Source organism: Canis lupus, chromosome 3 (genome assembly GCF_003254725.2).
Source record: "Canis lupus dingo isolate Sandy chromosome 3, ASM325472v2, whole genome shotgun sequence".
In the NCBI taxonomy this organism is placed as follows: domain Eukaryota; kingdom Metazoa; phylum Chordata; class Mammalia; order Carnivora; family Canidae; genus Canis; species Canis lupus.
In genome coordinates, this window is record NC_064245.1 from 65,330,356 (window position 1) to 65,354,150 (window position 23,795).

The 23,795-nt window shown below is 34.5% G+C and overlaps 1 protein-coding gene across 24 annotated transcripts in view; it reads right to left on the reverse strand.

The window, feature by feature from the left end:
- CPEB2 (cytoplasmic polyadenylation element binding protein 2) overlaps positions 1-23,795 on the reverse strand; it is a 68,533-nt gene that overhangs the window by 41,587 nt on the left and 3,151 nt on the right. For 7 of the 24 annotated variants that reach the window (XM_025438451.3, XM_025438450.3, XM_025438448.3 and 4 more), the window contains exons 2-4: positions 21,986-22,267; positions 21,143-21,232; positions 12,656-12,746 (exon numbers count right to left, since the gene is read on the reverse strand). In XM_025438451.3, coding sequence (XP_025294236.3) covers positions 12,656-12,746; positions 21,143-21,232; positions 21,986-22,267 — 463 coding nt within the window. Of the gene's footprint in view, positions 1-9,577; positions 9,686-9,764; positions 9,826-12,655; positions 12,747-17,198; positions 17,222-19,379; positions 19,526-20,279; positions 20,449-21,142; positions 21,233-21,976; positions 22,268-23,795 lie in introns of those variants that run through there. The other 17 variants (XM_049108616.1, XM_049108615.1, XM_025438458.3 and 14 more) reach the window with 11 other exon arrangements.

Consider the following 23,795-nt stretch of genomic DNA (forward strand, 5'->3'; position numbering starts at 1 on the left):
TTAAACTTAAAATAAATAATTTTGAAAATACTCAGCTGTCAGTGAATAACTAGAGGATCTGCTGTATCTTAAAATTTGTCTTATCAGTCTATTATGATTTTAATTATCTGTATAATAAATACATGAGAGGCAATTCATGTTGGCCATTCTAAATGTATATTCAAAGAGCAAAAAAGAGAAATATGACAACTGCATCCAACTTATCACTTATATAGATGAATTATCAATTACTAAAATTTAAAGCAAAGCAGTATTTAAAGACCTGCAATAACTTAAGCCATCATTAAAGACTATTTCATATACATAAGTTCTTTCTCCAAATTACCTACTTATTCTCAATAAAAAGAATTTATAGAATAGAGATGATAAAATAAGGGCATATCACTTCTCTCCCGATTTAAACATACTTTTACAATTGCAGAAACGTGAATCAGAAAGGATAAAACGAAGCAATTACTTTCCCAACATTTCTTAATGGTTGTAAAGCCTCAAGCTGAAAGTCTGTACTAACAAGTAAAATCTAGTACCCCATTTGCTAAAGCATCCGATTTCCCTCCTCAGATACCATACACTATTGGTATGCTCTCACTAGTTACTCCAGAAATTCTCTCTGCTGTGTCTTCCTTCTCAACTTTTAAACGCTGAGGCCGCAGTATTCACTCCTGGAACTTTTCTTTCTACATCACCTCCTTAGGTGATATCTAGTATGAAAGCTTCATATATTATCTTAAGGAGAGGACTCTCACATTTATATTTCCAACTGCAACCTCTCACCCCATACTTCCCCAGAGTAGCATAGAGCCTTGTCTTCCTTCCATATGGATACTCATCCCCAAACTCTGGGTTACCTCTATACTTCACTCTGTGTAATCTGTGTACAAGTCTGTCAACAAATCCTGACTGCTCTTGACCTAGATTTGATTGCTTTTCATCAGCTCCCCTTCTTGGTTTCCCCAGCCCAAGCCATCCCCATCTCTTCATAGAGTACTAGCATAACCTGACCATCTAGTCTCATTCAGCAACCTGCGTGATCCTTTTAAAAATCTAAAGCAGTTCGTGTTCTTCAATTGCTCAAAACCCTCCCACACTGGCCTCTCATCCTCTATCATTCTAACCATGCTGGCCTCCTTGCTATTACTCAAATCTGCCAGGCATATTCCCATTTCAGGATCTACTTCCTCTTCTATTTAAAATGCATTTGCCCAGATATGACCAAAGCTTCTATCTCTCACTTCATTCAGGTGTTTAAGATGCCATCAGAGAACACCTAAAATAGCAGTGTCTTTCTTCCTCTATCCTCTTGACACTGTATTTTTTTCTTCATAGCACTGATTCTTTTTGTCCCCATCCTTCATTAAAACAGATCCATGAGGAGAGGATTTTGTCTTTTTTTTTTTATTCTCTACTGTATCCCTAGCATCTAAAACAGAGCCCTTAGTTAAATGGATACATGAAATATCTCATTGTATTATGTGACCTATGAGCTCAGTCAAAAGCTTAGTACTAAGTATGTGTTTGTATGTCAGGCATAGGAAGGACATTCTCTAAATAAATGGAAAAATTACAGAGTAAGTTTTTATTAGTTCATTTCTAAACTCCTTAAGAATGGTGAGGAGAGAGAGGAAGACAAATCTTGCTCTTTGCTCTTTGTCAAGATAAATTTTCCTTCTCCACAAATATTTTCTTTTTTTAAATGAATACATCCAAAACATGACTTCCACAGTCTCAATATTGACAGTAATGATGGCAACCCATTCTTCATTAGTGATGACAAAATTACCAAAAAACAATGTTACACATTCTGCCAACTCTTTTTAACAGAAAAACAATTAAACCCCATATTAGAATCATAAAGAGATTGGGTTAGAAGTAATATTAAACCAAATGATAAGACAGGCAGTACAGCACAGCAGTTAAAAGCACAAACTCAAGAGTCCAACCACTTAGTAGCACTGAGACTTGGACAATTACTGTTAGGAAGCCATCACAGTCACCCAATTGTAAAATAAAAGTAAATACCTACATCTTAGCTATGAGAATGACATAAGTTAATACACACATATAGAGTCCTCAGAGCAGTGTTTGGCATGTATCAAGTGCTCAATAGATGACAAATATATTTTATATTGTGTGCATATGCATGTGTGTTTACACATGAGTTACACAAATGAAAAGATCTAATACTTCCATCTTATATGCTTTGAACATAAAACATTGCTTCCACTGGTTTGGTAGATTCATCTAATATTTTTTCATCCTCTATGTTTTAGATTTCCAAATCTAATTAGAAAGGAAATGGTTCATAGGAAGTCTGGTAAAATCCACTTAGAATGTGGTCATTACCAACCTTGAATAACTCCAATCTCTGCTCAGATCCAAGGGGCAGGACAGTCATTCCTGACCTCACTCCCAAATCTCAATGCATGCCTCATAAAAGCCTAAGAATAAGATCATACAAATGCAGAAAAGACCCTTAGATCCAAAGTACCAGATCCCAAGAGAACAACAGAATCATTCCTTAACAAAAGCCATCAATCTAAGTGAGTTTCCAGGAAAATTAACCTAATTAACTCACTCTTAAAGCAGGGTCCCATCATAAAGTTTTTTCAACGAATAATTATTTACAACTTTTAAAACTTTTATCCAATCTATACTAGAAAATATACTAAGACACACCAAGGAACATAGAATATCAAAGAGTTTGTTTCAAGTAAAGTATAACTACAAAAGAATGACAACAAAAGATTAAACAAAAGATTAAAGTCATTAATCATCTGGTAAGAATGTATCACCATAAAGTTATTACAATAAAATTGGTATTAATTAAGATATATGCAATATTAAATCAAGTTGAACTAATGGTTGCAAAACTTCAAACTGTGATAGTTTTATAAATGAAAATAATATTAAGAATAACAAATGGGCAATCAAGCATTGCCAGTGGTAGTGTAAACTGGTATAAAACTTAAAAAATAAGCTGGCAATATGTGTCTAGAGCCTCAAAAACAAATGTATTAAAAGTCTATTCTATGGAAATAAACCCAGAAAAAGCTGACTTTTACTTAAAAATTTGAAATACCTAAATTTCCAACAGTAGGGGAATGGTTACATAAACTATTTTAAATGCATATAAATGATTTTTAAAAGTTCTAAGTAAATATTGGTGAAAAATAAGAAATACTATAGAAAAATGTTTAAATCATTCAACCAATAATTTATTGAGCCCTTTCTATTTGTTTGGCACTAAATAATAAATGCTGATTCAAGATACAAAAAACAGAGGTGTTCATTGCTCCCATGACACAGTATCTTGTAAAAGATACAGAACGTTGAAAAAACCTACTGACTCAAATGAGCAATCCTCCCCCACCCTTTTTTTAAGATTTTATTTGAGAGCGCCGAATCCTAACCACTAGACCACCAGGGAAAAGATTTTATTTGAGAGAGAGAGAGAGACAACAGAGGGAGAATGAGAGGGAGAAGAACACTCTCTGCTGAGCAGAAAGCCTGGATTCTTCAATCTTTAACAAAGTAATCTATGACGACTAGGAGTATTAGGGAGGTTTCACTAAGGAGAGAAGTAGACTAGGGATTGTAGAAATTTCCAATTGAATGGGATGGTCTGAATGCATTTGTGCATCTCTGTTGATTTCTAAAGGCCCTAAAATGATACTATAGAAGTTTTAAAGAGGCATAACTCCATCAGGACAAAGAAAACAAGACAAGATCACAGAAGAACTGTTAACAAATTTCCGGAAGCTGTGAAAATGAATGGTTGAGTGGTTAACTGCGTTTGTGGACCAAAAACATCACTGACAACGCTGAAACCTGAACTGGTGTGTGCATGGGCAGACTATCCAGAAACTAGCCATTTACCATAGCAGATACCTGGAGAAGTTCAGAAACAAGCAGCTGGAGTTACCACTGAAAATAGATGTGGAGTGGAGAATCAGAGAGAGACACACGCCCCTATTTGGCGTCTCTAAGGTGGCTAGAAGTCAGGTCTCCAGCTCTCAGGCAGAAGAATGGAAGACACAGATCCAGTGGTCACTTCTCAGACCAAAAGAAAAGACCTAAATACAGACATGGTTGAAAGTTCTACTTGATTGGCTTATTGCAATGCTCACCTGTTTATAAACCCCAACTACATATACAGAGCTTCCAATCACCATTTTTGTCTTATTTTTTTAAATGAACAGACAACAAAGGCTTATAAGATATGGGATGAACTCCTCTAGCATGAGTAAAAGAACAAAACCAAACAAATAGAAAAGAGGAACTTAGAAGAAGTATAAACAATACAACAAAAAATAAAAATAAATCTTCAGATACAATATAGAGTTTAAAGATAAGCACACCAGAGAATTAATATCAAGGAAGGATAGGAAAGTGCTGTGAATTTTTTAAAAGAGGATCTTAAAAGTTCTTCAGAGAAAAGTTTTTAAATACAAAAATCAATGAAAGGGCTGAAAAATAGTAAATGAGGAAATGCCTTCAAAAGCAAAAGATAAAGCAATGGAAATAGAAAAGCAGAGGAGTATAGGAGGTCTAATATTTGAGGAACAGGAATTCCAGAAAGAGAAATACTAAAAATAGATGGGAAGAAATTGCCAAAGAAATACTAAAAATGTCCAGGAACTAAAAGAAATGAATCTCCAAATTAAAAAGACCCAATGAGTGGCGTCTGGGTGGCTCAGTTGGTTAAGCATCCGCCTTTGGCTCAGGTCATGATCTCAGGGTCCCAGGATTGAGCCCAATGTCCTCTTGGGGCTCCATGCTCAGCAGCTTCTCCCTTTTCCTCTGCCCCCACCCTCCGCCTGTATGCACTCTTTCAAATAAATAAATCTTTAGAGACCTAATGAACATGCAGTGATGAAAATAAAAAAATGGAGGAAGAAGGGAATGAAGACAGGCAGTATCCCCTCATATTAGAAGATCCATATTTCACTATTATGAAATTTCAGAACCACAGGCATGAAAAAATATCTTCAAAGTTTCCAGAAAGACCAAAAATTAATTAATTAATTAATTAATTAATTTATTTATTTTATGATAGTCACGCACAGAGAGAGAGGCAGAGACATAGGCAGAGGGAGAAGCAGGCTCCATGCTTACTTACTTACTTATTTATTTTTTTAATTAATTAATTAATTAATTAATTAATTAATTTTATGATAGTCACGCACAGAGAGAGAGAGAGAGAGAGGCAGAGACATAGGCAGAGGGAGAAGCAGGCTCCATGCTTGCTTATTTATTTATTTATTTATTTATTTATTTATTTATTTTATGATAGTCACGCACAGAGAGAGAGAGAGAGGCAGAGACATAGGCAGAGGGAGAAGCAGGCTCCATGCACTGGGAGCCCGATGTGGGATTCGATCCCGGGTCTCCAGGATCGCGCCCTGGGCCAAAGGCAGGCGCCAAACCGCTGCGCCACCCAGGGATCCCCCAAGATCAAAAATTTAAAAACACAAAACAAGGTAGTCAATCATGCAAATGAACAGATTTCAGAATGGTAATACACTTACAGTAACCATGGAAGTTAAAGGACAACAAAGCCACACTTTAAATATTCTCAATTACTAATATATAATTCTATACCAGTCCATCATTTACATAAATATATTTTTATAGATATTAGATCTAAAATCTATGTCCTACCTGAAGGAACGTACTGTAAGAAAGGCCCCAAAAAACAAAAGTATAGACCACTAAAAAAAGGATATGGAGATCAGAACATGGATTCCACAGGAAAAAGGAACTCCCAGCATTAGTGAAGTCCCACAGTAACAGTTATGAAAGGCTACAAGGAGAGTGCCTTCAATGACAGGGGGGAAAAAAAAATCAATCTAAGATTAGAGGTTTTTAAATATATTGAAAGAAGCTTCAGTGTTCTACTGATAAATTCTGAGATGAATTAGTGACAAGTACTTAGATAACAAAGCAATCAAACCGAGAGTCAATGATTAATTCTAGGAAAAAGATGTAAGGAAAAAAAGTTATATTATGGTACAAGGTATATGAGGTTCATCTATGAATATTGGCATTATTGCAGCAGTAGATCTAGTTTAAACCAAAATGGTCTGTAATCATTTTGAGAGGACAGAGCAGATTAAGTGTTAGGGGATGGGTAGGTCAAAGTAGAGTCAAGAGATAATACCTAAAATGCAGGAAATTTACAAGACTAAGCATGTTATTTACAAATAATTACATGAAGAATCCATTTAAAAAAAAAAGTTGAAAGTAGCTACCTCTAAGGAATGGGAATCTATAGCAAATAGAGAACAACCTCTAAGGAATGGGAATCTATAGCAAATAGAGAACAAGGAAGAAGACTTCTATTTTTGTTATATGAGGCTTATGGCACTATGACTTTTTAACCTAGGTACATTGTTTTTTTTAACTAAAATTTATTAAAAGTTAACCAGGTTTGAGGATTGATAAAGATTTGAATATTGCAAATATTTTAAGCTTATATGTAGAAAAAAGATTAGAAAAGTTATTCACCGAAATATCAAATGTGGTTCTTTTAATTATGTGGAAATAACTTGATGATTGAAAATTTCCAGTTTTCCCAAATTTTCTTTAATGAACACATATTACTTTTTTGTAATAAGAAAACAAATATTTCAAAAAGGATAAAGTCCTACACTCTGGAGGGTGCACCTTCTTCATTAGAGATTCTCAGATACCCTTCAAATACTCTAAGCAACTGAAATCCATAGGCCTAGTTATTGAGGTACTCACATTTATGACAGATTCTATATAAAAATTGTATTTCTTAATAAGAGTTATAAGCCCATAATTAAGTCCTAATAAAGCTCTGTGGTGAAAATCGGCTTTTAGTAAACCCATGGATGCTCTGAATAAATAAATGTGATTTTAAGAAAATTCACTGTGGTTTCCAATGGGTTTTAATTTTTCAAAAAGAAAAACTGCAGCTTGTTGTAACTCAAATTGCTTAAATGCTCAAAACTGCATGGAAGAAATAACTCAACTATGTTTTCAAATTTAGTAATACTGTTGCTAATTACCTAAAAATAATATTGTTGCTAATAACCTATTGTTGCAACTACCTGAAAAGAAATATAAATAAAAATGAGTAAAATTTAAAAATCTCTACTCATAATGCCATACTTCAAATCAGTTTTCTAAAACAAGAACTTTTACAACCACGTTTTCACAATTTCCTTTTCCATCTGTGACATTCTTACTGACAATAAAAATTTTAATCTTGAAAATTGTGCTTTTCTTAAGATGAATTAAATTATGGGTAGTTGGACAGTAAAGTATTAAGATTATCAGGTATATATTATAACAGTGATGATCTTAAAGTCAGAATAATTTAACAAAATTGTATGGCTTCTATATACATAATTTATTCCCAAGTTAATAATGATTTTTTTTCTTATTTATCAAAGGCCTGTGATCTATAGGAAAAAGAAAAGTACAGGGGAAAGAATAGGTAAATCTGACTCCTTTTTAAAATAAAAGGAAACATTTTCTTTAAAGACTGAAAGCATATACAACAATCCCTCCTTATCTTTTATTGAAGACATTCTATTACACATTATTTTTCATTTGTACTTTCTGGCACCTGTGATAATTCTGATTCCAGGAAACCTAAGTGAGCCAATGAAAAGTGCAATTAGTTCTGAGAGATGCATTCCTCTCTCTGCCAGAGAATCAGTGAGGGAAGGGTACTAGGAACTTAAGAGAATCGACATAACTGCTTGGGCGTATATATTATTGATACTAGCTTTATTTTGCACTTTGTGGTATTTTAATAAATGCCATTTAAATTTTTACAGTTTTCCTTAGATGTCTTTGATCTTGCTCCCCTACTCCAGAATTCCCAAGTGTGCTCTTTACACAACCTGACATGCAGTCTCTTGGAGTGGGGTCCTGAAACCTGCCTAATAAATATGCTCTCTGAGTTTGAGAATCTCTGCCCAGCTTGAAAGTCCTTTAGTTCTAAAATGTAAATTTTCACGCCACAGACTATTAAAAACGTATACAAGTTATTCTGTGATTCTGTACTTCAAATTTACATCCAGGTCAGTTGAAGAGAATCAGAAAGAAAAGAAGAGGCAAGAATTTATTTGATTATTACATACAGCCACTTTTGCCTTACACAGAAGCATCCTTATTTTCTCAGTAGTTATTTTCCTTAAAATAGCAGAGATTCTACTTCAGGAATCTTGGAAAACAGGAGTTTAAATATGTTGGCATAAAATCATACTCTAAATCCCCTTTTCCTGAATTCCTTTAAACTGTTGAGGGAATATTGGTAAAGTCATTGTGACTTGCTAAAACAGATCCTTCCAAGAACTGTTAGATCATGGCATTTCTTTCCAGTTTTCAAATAATTTTTTTTTCAGTTGAAATTTAATTTTTTGGTTTACTCTTATACTTTTGGGGAGGAGGTAAGCAATTTTTGGTAAACATACTTACATAGTAAGACCTTTTTGCAAATTGTTGAGGGCAGGGAGGGGAGAGAGCTTAATGATAATCACTGTCTTGTTCCTTTGTTTAGAGCAGAATGAACTGACCCACACACACATAAAAAGATCATTTAATATAGGTATACAAATACAAAATTGCAAAATCACAAAACCGCAGTTGGCAAAGCATTTTAACCATTAAAAGAATCTATATTTGTTCTTCCTTTGAAAAGAAAAATATTTGCCAAGAATGAAGACAGTCAACAGACAACGGGATGTTAAAGGCAAGAAACCACTGAAGAATAAATAAAACAGATTGGTGTCACCAAGGAAAGCATAAAATGGTGTGTTAGTGTTCCTGATCTGGAAGAAAAGGTAGCCCAAAAGGTGGCCCACTTGCTCCCCAAGGCTGGCTGAGCACTTACATCCCATCAGCATCAGGCAACCAGAAACAAGCTATGCCACTTGTCTGCTTTCAGTTCCTCAAAGGTGACAGGCCTTTCCATGCACCCTGGCCCTTCTGTCTAGTTGACACTTTTCTCCAATATTTTTTCATCTTTGTGCTGCTGTTCAAGCTTCAGGTCTTAGCTTTCTTTAGTCCACAGATAAATTACATCTCCCCTCCCCTTACTTATTACCTCCCCAAGCACCTTATCATCTCCCTCCACAGAACTTATAACACTCTATGGTTACAGGTATGGATTTTACGTATATGAATATTATAGTAGTATATCCTATGTATATATGTATATTACACTTAAAAAGATAAAAGTCCCTCTTTCCCTGGTAGGGTGGAAATCCCTCAAGAACACAGACTATATCTGTTTTACACAAGGTCTTGGACACTGCCTGGTACAAAAGTAGGAACCCTTAGTGGAATAAAGTGTATCTAGAGACCCTTCCTACAAGTTACACTAAACCACAGAACCTTAACATGACACAGTGGAGGTTCACTACTGACCAGTAAGGACCACTGAAAGGCAGGAAAATGGAAACAAGCGGTAGTGAACTATCTTGGGGCTGCAGTGGGGATGGCACTATAGCTCAGTTCTCAGGCCAGTAACCTGCCAGACTTCCTTTGGATTCCAGAGAGCTGCTTGACTGTTTTTCTTTCTACTGACACTAACTCTTACCTTGAGTAGTTTTCTCTTTTCCTTTAAGAGAACTGAATGCAAATTTATAGTTTCCAGCATTCACATCTCTTGAGTAGCAGACCCCTCTCCAAGTTGCGAAGGGCTGACCTATGTAGGTAGTAGGATGTCATGGAAATGCTGGTGTAAGACTTCTGAAACTAGGTCATAGAAGCACTGGGACATTCACCTGGAGCTTTATCTTTGCTCTGGGGATCCAGGGAATATCCTGTGAGGACACTCCAGCTGTCCTGTGAAAGGGCCACATGGTGAAGCAACTGAGTTCTCCTGCCAATGGCTTGTACTAACATGAGTGAGCCACCCTGGAAAAGGAACCTCCAGCTCCAGTTAAGCTTCCACATGACTGTATCAGTTCAACTAACTTAGTTTCCAAATTCTAACCTACAGAAATTATGTTGAGATAATAAATGTTTATTGTTGTTTTAAGCTGCTAAACTGAGGGCTAATTTGTTATTCAACAATACATGAGGGGATCCCTGGGTGGCGCAGCGGTTTGGCGCCTGCCTTTGGCCCAGGGCGCGATCCTGGAGACCCGGGATCGAATCCCACGTCGGGCTCCCGGTGCATGGAGCCTGCTTCTCCCTCTGCCTGTGTCTCTGCCTCTCTCTCTCTCTCTCTGTGACTATCATAAATAAATAAAAATTAAAAAAAAAAAAAAACAATACATGACAAAATAATCTCTCATCACTTAAGTTCCTGTGGAAAATTTTTATATTAGAAAATTTTCTAGAAACTTTTATCATTAATAGAAAGGGAAACAAGAAAATAAAGAAAAAATAACCGTACAACTCCCCTTTTCCTTCCTGTTAGATCCCATGAAGAAAACAAAGCAAATGGAAGACTTTTTGAAAACATTTAAAGATGATAAAATAAGATTCATTCTTTTTTTTTTTTTCTTGTATAAAACCGAAGGCAGAATTTTCTGAAAGGAATGAAAAGATGAGATTGAAGAGGAAGAGATGGCAGAGGCTGAAATGCTGTCCTAAACATGAGGGATGGAAAAAAGGGGAAAGTTCAGAGACTGGCTGCTTGTTTTGTCAAAACTTTGCTTTTAGCAGATTTTAATGAGGTCCCACCCAGAGAAAATGTGCAAGGATCAGAGTGCGAAGAGGAAGATATATAATATGATATCTTAGAAGGCAGTTAAGTCTGTACTAGTAAGAAAAGAAAAATCTTTATGTAGCGGCACTTGGGTGTCACAGCCATTTACATAAGTGTACGATGGCAGTATGCAAAAGTACCAGTCTTATTTCTTTTTCCATGTAGAGAAGAAATCTCAGTTTTTTCTTTTATTTTTTTCTCTTTTAAGTCCTTGCCACAATAAATGTGGAACATAAAATACTCCAATTAGAGCAGAGATTTGTTACAATAATTCCAAAAGGTGGTGCTGAGCACATATCCCCTCTTCCCATGGCCAAAGACAATTTTTCTAACAAAAGAGTTTGGAGTTCATCTGAGATTTTTTTTTAATTATTAAATTCCTCTGAGCCTTAGGCTGTTTCCATTTTCTTTTCAAAGTCTCCTTTCTAGGTTTCTCTCCAGTTGTACTATAACATAGACTTTAGAAAAAAGAAAACCCAAGATAATTTTCCAGCAGAGAATGGTTTTTCTTAGCATCTTTAAAAAGATCTTTTTAAGGACTAGGAGAAACACAACAATGGAAAACATTTCATTATTTACTGATAATAGTTAATGATGACTTTATCGTGCATTGGAATTTTTAAGTTTTCTTTCTAGATAAGCCAAAGAAACAGACGAAACTTCTTCATAATCATAAACTGCTGGATTCTATTATTAAACAGCAGATCCAAGACACATGCCGCTAGAACTGTCAGAGTAACAATGAAAGAGAACAAGACCCCAAGATACAGATACTCAAAAAATTAGATTAGGTTTTGTTTAGAAGCACCCTCCCCCTCTAAAAAATCCCAAAGTTTAATAGTCTTTATTAGTTTGTGAGAATTACCATTGCCACACACTGTTAACAATCACTAATCTCTTGAGCTTTACAAGCTCCTTAAAAATAAAGGAATTAGAAAGACAAGAAACTCCTTTATAAACAAAATCCAGAAACAGAACAAAATGTTTAGATATCTGATCAGTATTGCCAACTCAGCCTCAAGGCACCACCTTGCAGCCAACACTGAAGTTCTAGAGTTTTTGGCTAAATCCTGCAAGGGAATTCTTACTTAGCTTTATAGAATTAAAAATATGGAAAGATTTCCAAGTAGTCCATAGTTTTGAGTCAATGAGCGAGAGAGAGATGCTGAGCCAGAACTAACCAGTTAAGCTGCTCCTGAATTCCTGACCCACAGAACTGTGTAAGGTTGTTTTAAGTTGCTAAATTTTGGGATAATTTATTACGCAACAATAGATAGCATAGGTCTCATCACTCAAGTGCTGTTTGGTAGATTTTCACCATGAATACAAAAGGCAATGAGATATATTGTACAAAGAAATGTAAAATAATTAGTAACATGTAATGTACAGACAAATGAAAACAAGTATCTTAATGAAATATCTTCAGATCAGTTAACAAATAAAACTAATACTGTAAGATGGGTGGGGCTGATTCTTTTTCCTAATTTGCCCCAACTCTTATGAAACCTCAGAGACGCTACTATAAAAGATCCCCTTTCAAAACCCTATGACAAAAAGTGACGAAAGGAAGTCAACTTGGGGCAATTATAAGTTGGAATCATGGCAAATTGTAAATTCATGTATTCTAAGGATTTTTTTTTTTTAAATTCTGTATCTGATTGCATTCTAGAAAAGTGACTATACTATATACTTAGATCCTTTGGCAAACTGCAAAATATCTCTAAACAGTGGCTTTTTCTTAGATAACAGGAGACATGGGTTTACATTTCTCTCTGCATAAATCAGCATAAATCTAAATAAGCTACAAAAGAAAAAGAACACTTTATAAAGATTTTTTTATCAACAAACATGATAGAATTTTATAGATGACACAGGTGCTACTTAGTGCTAATTTTCATATAAAAAATGGTGAGGTAAACACAATTTGGTGCATGATTTAAGAAATAAAAAGTCACCTACCCTTAAGAGGATCATGCTCTGCTCTCATAATATCAATAAGGGAATTTTCCAAAGAGTGCATATTCAAACTGTCATACATTCTACTTCGATCCTAGAAGAGAAAAAAAAAAAAAAGACTCAATGTGATGTATGCAACTTTTTAAAAAATCGATGATAAATATACCATTCTAAACCTTTTTACATAAAATATGACATCTGATTAATATAGTATTACTAACTGGCTGCATCCTAAGATTTACCAGTAACTAAGGATCTCATGAGCTACAGTATCTCTTGTACTGGAGAAGACATTTAATATATTCATCTCTAAAATCATATTGAAAGTAATCTTACTTCACTGGCAGCATTAATATAGTAAAATTATTTCTATTGTTACCATTCTCAACTTATAAAGATTTCTGAAATGTTATACACATAGAAAGCATTTTTAGTTGTTAAATTTAACTTCTAAACTTTTCTCATGTATCTAGGAAGATACTGGCACTTGAAAAATAAATATTTGGGGGGAAAGGAATTAATCCCATAATGGCACCATACTTTAAATATCTATCAAACAGTGTACATTATTTGACTTAATCAGAATTTGCAATATTAAACACAAACATATAGTAAATCTCAAAAGCATGAACTACTAACATCAGAACCAAGACTAACACCTAGAATATTTATATTCAGATCTTGCTCTCTGAAGTTCTCACATACTGGTCTCCTCATTTCTAAATTCTCTTTCCCTCCACACCCTGCAAAGGCGGCAGGGGTGGAGGAAAGAGAGGATAGAAAGTATTCTCATCTCAACAAGTTTCCTACCTCATCAAGTCCCAGAACAAAGCCTTTTTTAATAGCTGGAAGTCTTGTTTGCTAAGTGTTAAATCTGTCAACTTGCTTACTAGAAGGAATTTGATTAATGTCTATGAATTTATACCATTATTCTGCCCAACACACCCTCACCATACTTGAACAAATAGACATGGGGAACTACCAGAGCAAGCTCTTGGCCCATGCCCCCTAAATCACCAAAATGTCAGTGATGACCCCCACCCATTTAAATGTGCATAGGTTTTTGTACAAGTGTATGTACATGAAGGAGAGGCAGGGAAGGCTGTTTCTAACTTTCAAAAAATGATTAATAAAGAAAAAGAAAATGGAAGAATCAGAAAAGTAGGGCAAAGAAGTCTCTACAGAAATCAGAATTAGGGACTTTTTAACCTGAGTCCGTGAACTTCAAGGAGCATGAAATCTCTGAGATTATATACAATATTCTATACATCTGTGTACACATAATTCTTTCCTGAAGAAAAGGTTTTCATCAGTTTTTCAAAGGAGTCCACAATCCAGAGATGATTCAGAGCCAGTCTTTTAGAAAGCTAAAGAAAAAAGTAAGAAGCTTTCCTGGAAATATGCTGATTTATTTACTCCACTTGATGTTTAAATTAGGGTTGTGAGCTTTTAAAGCGAGGGGGCCAGAATCAGTATTGTAGACTAAACAAATTGCTGTTGAGGAATGTAGAAGTGTGCAAAGTAATATTAACTGGTAGGATGCTGGACCAGCTGTTCTCACTCCAGCTTTATCACCAGACAGCTATACTGGTACTCCTTATCTTTACTTTATTTGACTTCATTAACAATGACTTTGGTAGGAGAGGCACAATCACTGAACTAGAATAGTAGTTCTCACACTTGGGCATGCTTCAAAGTCACTGGAAGGACTGTCAAATGCACAGATTACTGGGACCCAGAATGCTGGCACTGCTCAGAGTCAATTTTCAACAGGCTTAGGGTGGCCCCTGAGAATATGCGTTTATAGTAAGTTCCCAGGTGATACTTAGACTGCTAGTCCAGAGACCATACTTAAGTGCCGAGCTTCTTAATCTTGAGTAAGTTAGGGATCCCTGGGTGGCTCAGTAGTTTAGCGCCTGCCTTTGGCCCAGGGCGTGATCCTGGAGTCCCAGGATCAAGTCCCGCATCTGGCTCCCTGCATGGAGTCTGCTTCTCCCTCTGCCTCTCTCTGTCTCTCATTGATAAATACATAAAATCTTTAAAAAAAAAATCTTGTTAACCAAACATCTTTAGGTTCTGTTCTATCTTCTAGAAAAGAAAATTCAGACTACACAGTGCCTAAAGTCCACTTTAAAAATAAGAGAAATAGGGATGCCTGGGTGGTTCAGTGGTTAAGCGTCTGCCTTCGGCTCAGGGGCATGATCCTGGAGTCCAGGGATCGAGTACCACATCAGGCTCCCTGCATGGAGCGTGCTTCTCCCTCTGCCTATGTCTCTGCCTCTCTGTCTCTCATGAATAAGTAAAATTAAAAAAAAAATAATAGAGGCAAAAGACTCAAAGAACTATATAATAAATGAAATAAAACTGGAATAGAGAAAAGCATGGCCCTTGGGCAAAAATGACATACAATTTTAGTAATCTATCCAAATATTTCCATCTTCTGTGCTTCCACTATACTTTGTTCATAACCAATTTGTTGATTTTCCTGCCTTACTCATTAGACTAAGTTCATTAGGGGTAGGGACCTTCTAATTATGGAATATAGCTATCTCTCAAATGTTTGTTGAATGAAAAGTACTTTATCCCTACTACAAAAACTCTGTGAATTGAAGTTGAGCTCTGTGAGGGTAAAGACTGTTCAGTCTTACAATCCTCTATGGAATAGTATTCAGATGTTAACTGACAAAACTAAGATGTATTAAAAACATATTTAAAAATAGAACTTAAAAATGGAAACTATCATGATAAAAATTGTACATATAATTAAGTAAAAAAAAAAAACCCTCAGAAGATAAGCTACCATATAGATTCTAAGATATATTATAAATACTTTATATTCTATTTACCTTAAATTCTTGCAAAGAAAATGTGTTATGGTTTAGGGATATCTTAATCTCTATGAGTAATCCTAAGTTATCTAATGGTTTTTGAACAGAATCAGACTATGACCCATCACAGTGGACCTATGAACTTAATTAATGATGACTATTACTGCCACCCAAATATTTCTCTCCATTCAAGGTTTATGATCCTGCTTTAGAGCAAAATTTAAAGTAAAATTAATGAAGTAATTCCATAGACACTGTCAATGGGCCATGGGCAATATTTAAGGTAAGAAGGGAAATACATAAGCAAGTTATTCAATAATTATCAGTGGCCACTAGGTAATCAACTGACAGTGTTTATTCAAAAAAGCTGATAGTTTTAGCTTTCTTACTGAAATAGTGCAATGATCACTAATAAGGCCCCTTATTTTCCTTTCAAGTCTCTCATCATAAAATAAACTCCTCCTTTAGTAAAGAAAATAACAAAATTATTATAAAACTATTAACTAACTTACACTTGGGTAAGCATCAGCTGCATCCCACATGATTTTTAAAACACCAAACACAAAATAGCCTTGAGCAGGCAAAGATCACATGATATGTCAAAATCACTTTCTGGATTTAATGAAACCTATAGGCTCATGTTAAGAAAATACAGATAATCCCATTAAATAAAGTATGGGGGTTAGAATATAACTTCTTAAAAAAAAAAACCAACAAAACATAGAAACAGAAACAGATAGAAACATATCTGATTATGAAACAAATACTCATGCATTTTTTCTGAAATAAAGCTATTAGAAAAATCTGTGTTCATACAAACTACCACTGGTTTAAAAACTAAATGGAAATCCTGGAACTATTTTAAGGTAAGCAAACACATCAAAACCAAGCAGCATAGTACATATAGAAAACCATAGTAATGTAACTTACATTCATCACTACATGACTAATTTGATAAGTCAAGATGTTTCACAAAAATAAGAATCTCTATGAGGAGGGGCACCTGGGTCGCTCAATGGTTGGACATCCGCTTTTGGCTCAGGTAGTGATTCTGGGGTTCTGGAATGGAGTCCCACATCAGGCTCCCTCTGGAGAGCCTGTTTCTCCCTATGTCTCTGCCTCTCTCTTGTGTCTCTCATGAATAAATAAAAATCTTAAAAAATAAAAAAATCTCTATGAGGAAAAGTTTACCCTAACCTACTTTAAATATGAAAATTACCTGGCAAGAGTCAACTTAAATGGGTTTTCAGAAACTGAGATCACAGATTCCCACAGCAATGAACAGGCAAAACTGAGGAAAATATTGTCGGCAAAGCTACAATCAGTATATTCCATTCTAATGTTTTATTATTTTCTTAAACTTAGACATTTGCCTTAAAGACTTATAGAAACAACATAGTCCCAGAAAGACTGAAAAATACAGAAAGCACAAAGTAATCCTAATCTTAAATAGGATAGCCTAAGAAATGCTGAAAAACAGACCAAGAATATTAAAATTATTACAACAAAAAGAACTTGAACTTAATTAAAAGGGACACTTCAATAGGATGCTATGTTTTTACTTTGATATATTCAAAACCCTGTCTCATTTCAAAAGAAGTGGTCAGGTAGAACATTTTCCTCTTGAAAATGAAGTATTCATCCAAAGAAAAGGGAGATGGATTATAGGAAAACCCTGTATTGTCAAATTTAAAGATATACCAGATGCTTTAACATACATTCTTCTAAGTAGGAAGATCAGCTTTTGTTGTATTTTTGTGTTTCGATTCCAATTTTCACTTAAAATAAAATAAAATAAACTTAAATTAGTATCATCCTCAATTCTAAGTGAATATGATTCTACATTCCTGATGCCCCCCTGCCACTGCACTGAGTTAGCAGAGGACATGATACTACTGTCTTACTGCACATGTTGTGCTCAGCCTCCTACTCTCTCGTATCGGTCTCTAGCTGTTCCACACAGATACTCCTTCTTCATCTGACTGCACTTTCACCTTCTCAAAGGCAAAGAATATACCAAAGGTAATATATCCCAAAGGTAATTAATACACTACCACATACATCAAAGAACATACATTTTTTCAACTTCTTTTACTAATCTGAACCTTGACAAAGTGCTATGACAGTGGCTTTGAAAAAAAATTTTATTTATTTTTTTTTACAGGCCCCAACTGACTAAAACTATATTAGTATCCACAAGGATTAAATGGAAAAGCAAGTAGAAAATGTGTAGTATAAGAATGCATCAAGTGCAGTTAAAGAACTGAATGCAGGATAAAAAAACTTAAAAAGAAAGCATGGGTTACCAAAGTACAAGAGAACCTAGTCTTTCTCATTTTCTGTACGTGCTAACGGTTTGTTGACTACAAGGTTCATCTTATTTAAGAATCACAGTTTAAGGAGTGCTTTATTAAATGAAAAATTAGACTTGGTCTGCCACTGTTTCTTGTGTAAAATGAATAAAGACACCAAATATATTTTTATGAGAGACCCACATATTATCATCTATTGTGTTGTCACATAACAGTCTGGATATTAAAGACTGGTAGAAAATAGCTTCAATTAATTCAAGGTAGTTTAGGTGACATGCTCAAGAACTTCCACAGGAACAAAAATCTAGAACTGAATATATTGATAATTCCAATCCCTTAGAGGACAGGCCAACGTCCATAAGGCTTTACAGCTACATTACACTTTTAAAGGCATTACGTTACTTTGCTTACAGAGAACTGATGTACTATATATAAACCTGTAAGTAATAATCTCAGCTACTAGTATATTTACTTTCTGATTTAAAATATTCAAGTATTAATAAATATACTGTAATCTCAGTACCTAATTGAAAATTTAATTCTGAGGTAATTAGAATTCATACATATCTGAGTATGACTTCTTGCAAGGGTTAACTAGCTAACAGCATTTTAAAGAAAAATATTCTTAGCCTTAAGGAAATTAACACATATATCTAATATTCATTTTAAAGTCAGAAATGTATATAAAACTTTACCTTTGTTTTTAAAAAGTTTTAAATTTGAAGCTTTTCCATAAGAAAATACTTAAAGGAAATGCCCAGCAACCTTAAAAACTTTATATGCAACTGAATAAAACCAATCTACAAAACTATTTCTATCCTATTTGTTGAATGTGAAACTCATGTCTAGTTTTTGGTATACATAAGGCATCAAGTATCTGGGTATAAGAGTTAAGACTCCAGGTCTAGAATTTAGTATATTTTAGATGCCTAATCAATTTGAAACTAAAAGAAATAAAAAGTTAAATGTTTTAAAATAATGTATTTGTTAACTGAGATTAATTAGTATCAAAATGCTGGATGTGATGAAAAAAAATCAGAATGAAAATACTGCCCCAGATATTTAAGTGCAAAATTTTTCAATAATTTTAATTTTGCTAAACAGTAAGGAACTACCCAATGGTGTAAGATACCAATTGAAGTTTGTAGTTGTTGCTGTATTTTTAAGAACCTCAACTTCAAATACCTCAACCTTTTATGGAAAGATAGAAACACAGAACAAATTATGTATAATATGTACCCTTAGGGGCCTCAAAAGAGAGAAACACATTGCTTTTTAAGACCAGTTGGGAGGTCATACACTACACCTTGACTGCCTCAATCCAATTCCCCTTCTCCCCAATAAACCAAGACACTCGTATTCTAAAAATAATGAGAGTGTGTGTGTGTGTGTGTGTGTGTGTGTGTGTGTGTGGCGGCGGGGGGGTGGGGGGGGCAGATAGTGCACAGGGAGGAAGAGAAATGGCCAAAATAGATCAGAGAAAACGTAAGAGCTGGCTAAAAAGGCTTTTCATGATCTAGTTCAAGGTTCTCCTTTTATAGATAAGAAAACTATGATCCAAAAATATGAAAGCCCATAGACTGTCACCTCTGATGTTACAAGGACTGAGAAAGAGGAAGATGGAAGATGGTTCAGGTTCCCTTCTTTTAGTTCACTTCACACTCTTTTTCTTCACCACTCCAACTTCATCACATCACACCTCTGGCTCAAGGATCCGCAGGGAATGCCAATATCTCAGCAGTTTACCAAAAAAAAAAGTTATCTTTAAGCACCTAAATCCTTTTACATAAAATCAATTTACCTAAAATCCTAGGTTATAAAACAGGTAAGAACAGAGTGGATTTGACTGAAATCTAAGCAGGAGTGCTGAGGCCCTCATCTTCCAGCAACCTAAAGGCCCTCCTGTAGAGCCCCGCTTACAAACTTCCCTTTCATTATCACCTCTATCTACTCTCTAGCACTAGACAAACTGAAATAATTTCAATAACCTCATATGCCCCACCCCCATGGTCCCTTTATGCCAGCTCATCTGTCTTCTTTCTTCTCCATAGTTAATATCCCTTATACATATCCTCTGCTTCTTCTTACATAGGCTCTTCAAATAATTGTCCTTTCCTCTCTAAAAACATGTCCCTTGCCACCTTCAAAATGATTATTGTAATTTTCCTCTTCTACCATCTCCTAGGCATTTATATATTCAATTTGAACAACATGAAAGTGCTACCATAAAAATGTCACTAATATGGACTAACCGAGCCAGAGTGAAGTGAATAGAAATAGATGGGACAGCTAACTTAAATTATTAACAAAACAATAAATTACACATTACGTGAGGTAACTATTTTATTTCTAAGTGGTAGGACTATTTTGGTAAATAGGTAGGACTTGTCTAAAATAAATGCTAATGATAGATTATTGAAGTTACTGCTAACGCTGCAGATTCAAAAGCTATTTGCAAACATTATTAATCTATTATACAGTCCTTACTTGTAAAATCATCTCATGTTGATAAATTAACTAAGGAAGAGCCTTAGCTAAGGATAACATAGCTCCATTCAGTGGGCTCCCACAATGTCAAGTCTATGCTCATTCAAGCTGCGGCTCTGTAGTAAAGAATCCTCATGAAGGACTGAGTTTTCTACTTGTCCTGTAATAATGCTCATCACCGGGTACCCAGTATGAATTCAAATTTAGTCTGCAGGAAAAGAGATAGCATTTTGTAACCACAAAGGGCTTGAAGGTAATTTAAGACTGATTTCTAGCTTTTCGATTTAGGGTTTTTCTACAGGAAACATTATTTGGAAGAAGATAGTATATAAGAACAGTGACAAATTTTAGAATAAAGAAATACTACATATGAATTTTTTTTTAAAAGGTAAAAAAATTGCAGCTAGGGCTTCTTTAGAAATACGTCTCAAGACAAATGTAGATTTGTAAATGTAGATTTTTTTGTTCATGACAAAAATTCACTAAAAAATTCTGTAGAACACTGATGAAAATTTTGTAAAATTGAATGTTAAGTAAACACATGGTTTTGTCCCCAACTGAAAGTAATTCAGAAAGATAAAATCTGTTCAGTTTGACTGATGTCTAAAGTCAGGTGCTCTTGGGTATATAATTCCTTTTTCCAAAAACAAATTGTTTTGGAAATATAATTAAGAATTACTTATAAATTTGAAAATGAAGCATTTCATATTAAATAAGTGACATTTTAAAAATAAATTGCTTTAATGTTCTTTGACATATGCTTTAAAAAAGTATTAATTGGAAAGTAAATAATAAATCTTACTCATAATACAAACACTAAACTCCTAGTCAAAATCCTGAAAAGTATACACTGTGCAGCCTACCTGGTCTATTCTGGATGTTCCGGCTGCAGTGCACCAACTATCTTGGAGTGAATCTGAGCCCCAAGCTGGTAACTGCAAACTAGATCTCACCTTCAATAGCATAGAAGTTTTCATCAGAAATAAGCAGTTCTCTTCCCCACACCCACCCACAAAAAAAAAAAAAAGAAAGAAAAGAAAAAAAAAAACAAAAACAATCAAAGTTCCTTCTAACTTGTATCTTTCGTCCTCTTAAAGGCCTTAGGGGGGAAAAGTTTTCATTTTAAATGGCTATAAAGATCTTTATTACCCTATAATAACAGTAAAGCATTAAAAGGTCTGAAAAATATCTAATCATCATAACTATTAGGCCACATTTAGGAAAAAATAGTCATTGGACCAGTGAGGACAAATTTTAATTTGATGCAAAAAGCCCTAACATTATTTTGCCATAATTACAGCTGTACTAACTATATCCTAATATATATATATACAGCTGATCAAAGGCAAATCTATGCACAATTACTTAACATTTTAGTTTACCTATATCGGAGAAGAAATTTATTTTGGTGGCCTACTAAAGATGAACAAATTCAGGCATTCTTGAGCTGCCAATTAAAAAGCTTCATGCATTTAAGAAATACAGCAGGTTTTTCTATATCTTATGAAGCTTCTTTCCTACTGTGTGTCTCAAGAATATACATATGTATTTTATCCTTTGGCAATTAAATTATAGGCTTAAAAATTAGAGCTTTTTTATTATGTTTTAATCTGTTAATTTTACCATACTAGTATTACTACCACCACCCAATTTCCTATTTTGAAAGATAAACATTAAAAATAAGACCATTTACATACCATTCTTACCTGTAAGGGTAAGAGTGTATTACTATTGTTGTCTGTTCTGAACACATTATCTTCGATCCAAGATTTTGGAGTCAGTGATGGAGTTGAGCGAGTAAATTTCGGTGGTGCTATGACATTACCAGAAAACGGTTTCTTCAATGGAGATATCTGATTCATAGTTCCTGGAATTCCCATGTTTCCAGTTCTACGATGATCTCTGCCATGCACTGCTCCCCACGACATACTTCCAGTGCCCCAGCCACTGCTCTGATGGTTGCTCCAAGGAGATTGTTTCAGAAGAGGCTGAGAAAAACACATCTGTTTAAATTACAGGCATTTAAAGAGTTTATAATTCAAACTCAAATTTACACCTGAGCTAAAAATATAATCTTAAAAAAATCTCTAAAGGCAACAGAATATATCTTAACAGGTTACGAATAGTAATAGGTTTGAGATCTTGCTATATGAAAACATTCATTTAATGCTAGATGGGTTTTCATCCTCTTGTCCATTTTAAATGATAATGACTCAAGCAGATATTTCATAACAATTATTAAAATAAAACCACGCAGTTACTTTTCTTTCCCTTCAAAATTATATAATAACCAGAAAAAAATAAACACTTTAAAATTGAAATTAACTTTGAAGATCCTCAAAGATAATAACCTACACTGTGATCTTAAAACAACCATATTCTGCTAGGCTTACAACTAAAAACATGGTCTTTAATTAATAAAGATAGGAATAATGATAGGCGAGTTCCAAAACAAACTGCACTAATGCAACAGTGGATAATGGTAACCTTTGGTGGTGGTCTCTTGCGTGAACTAAAAACACCTTTCAGTATAGTGATAGTACAGAAAAAAAGCCTTCTTTGTTTATTTAACTTTTTAAGATGTTTTATTCCAATTTTAATGTAGTTTCATTTAAAGTGTTTTTGTTTTTCTTTCACTTAATTATCCATGAACAGTTAAGCAATTATCTGCTGTTACCCATAGGTGGATCCACTGAGATATACCAAAGATAAACAACTATATGCCTTGATCATTCATTCTAGCAGAGATCTCAATAATACAAATCTCCATTCAGTTCATTCATTTTCAAAAGTAAATTATATTCCAAACTAGAACCTATAACCAAAAAAAAAAAAAAAGGTAAGAATGTGCCAAGAGGCAGTAACTATAGTTTTTTTTGAAAAGTATTAATTGCTAGCAATTATGTTGTCAATAAGCTTACACTAACAGTGAGCCAGAGGAAGTATGGACCATGCAGTTGTTCTAATAAGTTGGAAGAAGTATTCTTATCAGAAACCTCCTTCTTACAAGACAAAAACAAACAAAAAAACAACTGAATCTATAGTACCTATTTTAAAACATTCTTAAATTCCAATAAATTCATAAATATACATTGCCCCCTCCACACAGTTCCAAAGGCATAGCTCAGGGGCAGTGAACAAATCACTCCATTCTTGAGGGGCCTTCCTTTCCTTACTGATAAAGTGTTCAAGGTCTCTTCCAGTGATCTTAAAATTCCACATGACAGCTGGGTGACCTCCTAAACTTCACTGTGAGAACCATCTTCTGACAAAAAGCAGATTATCGTTAAATATGAATCATAACATTAGGTCTTCTAATGTTCTACATCATGGGTCTAAGAATACGAAAGTACCTAAAAATAATTACCTGTGGCAACCTACAAGTTGAAAAAAAAAAAAAAAATGAAGACCCTGACACACAAAAGATACCCTCTAGGGGTTGTGGAAACCATGGGAAAGTGGAACATTATTTCAGAATTCCGTAATTTCAATCCTCGTAGGCCACATTCTCGTTTT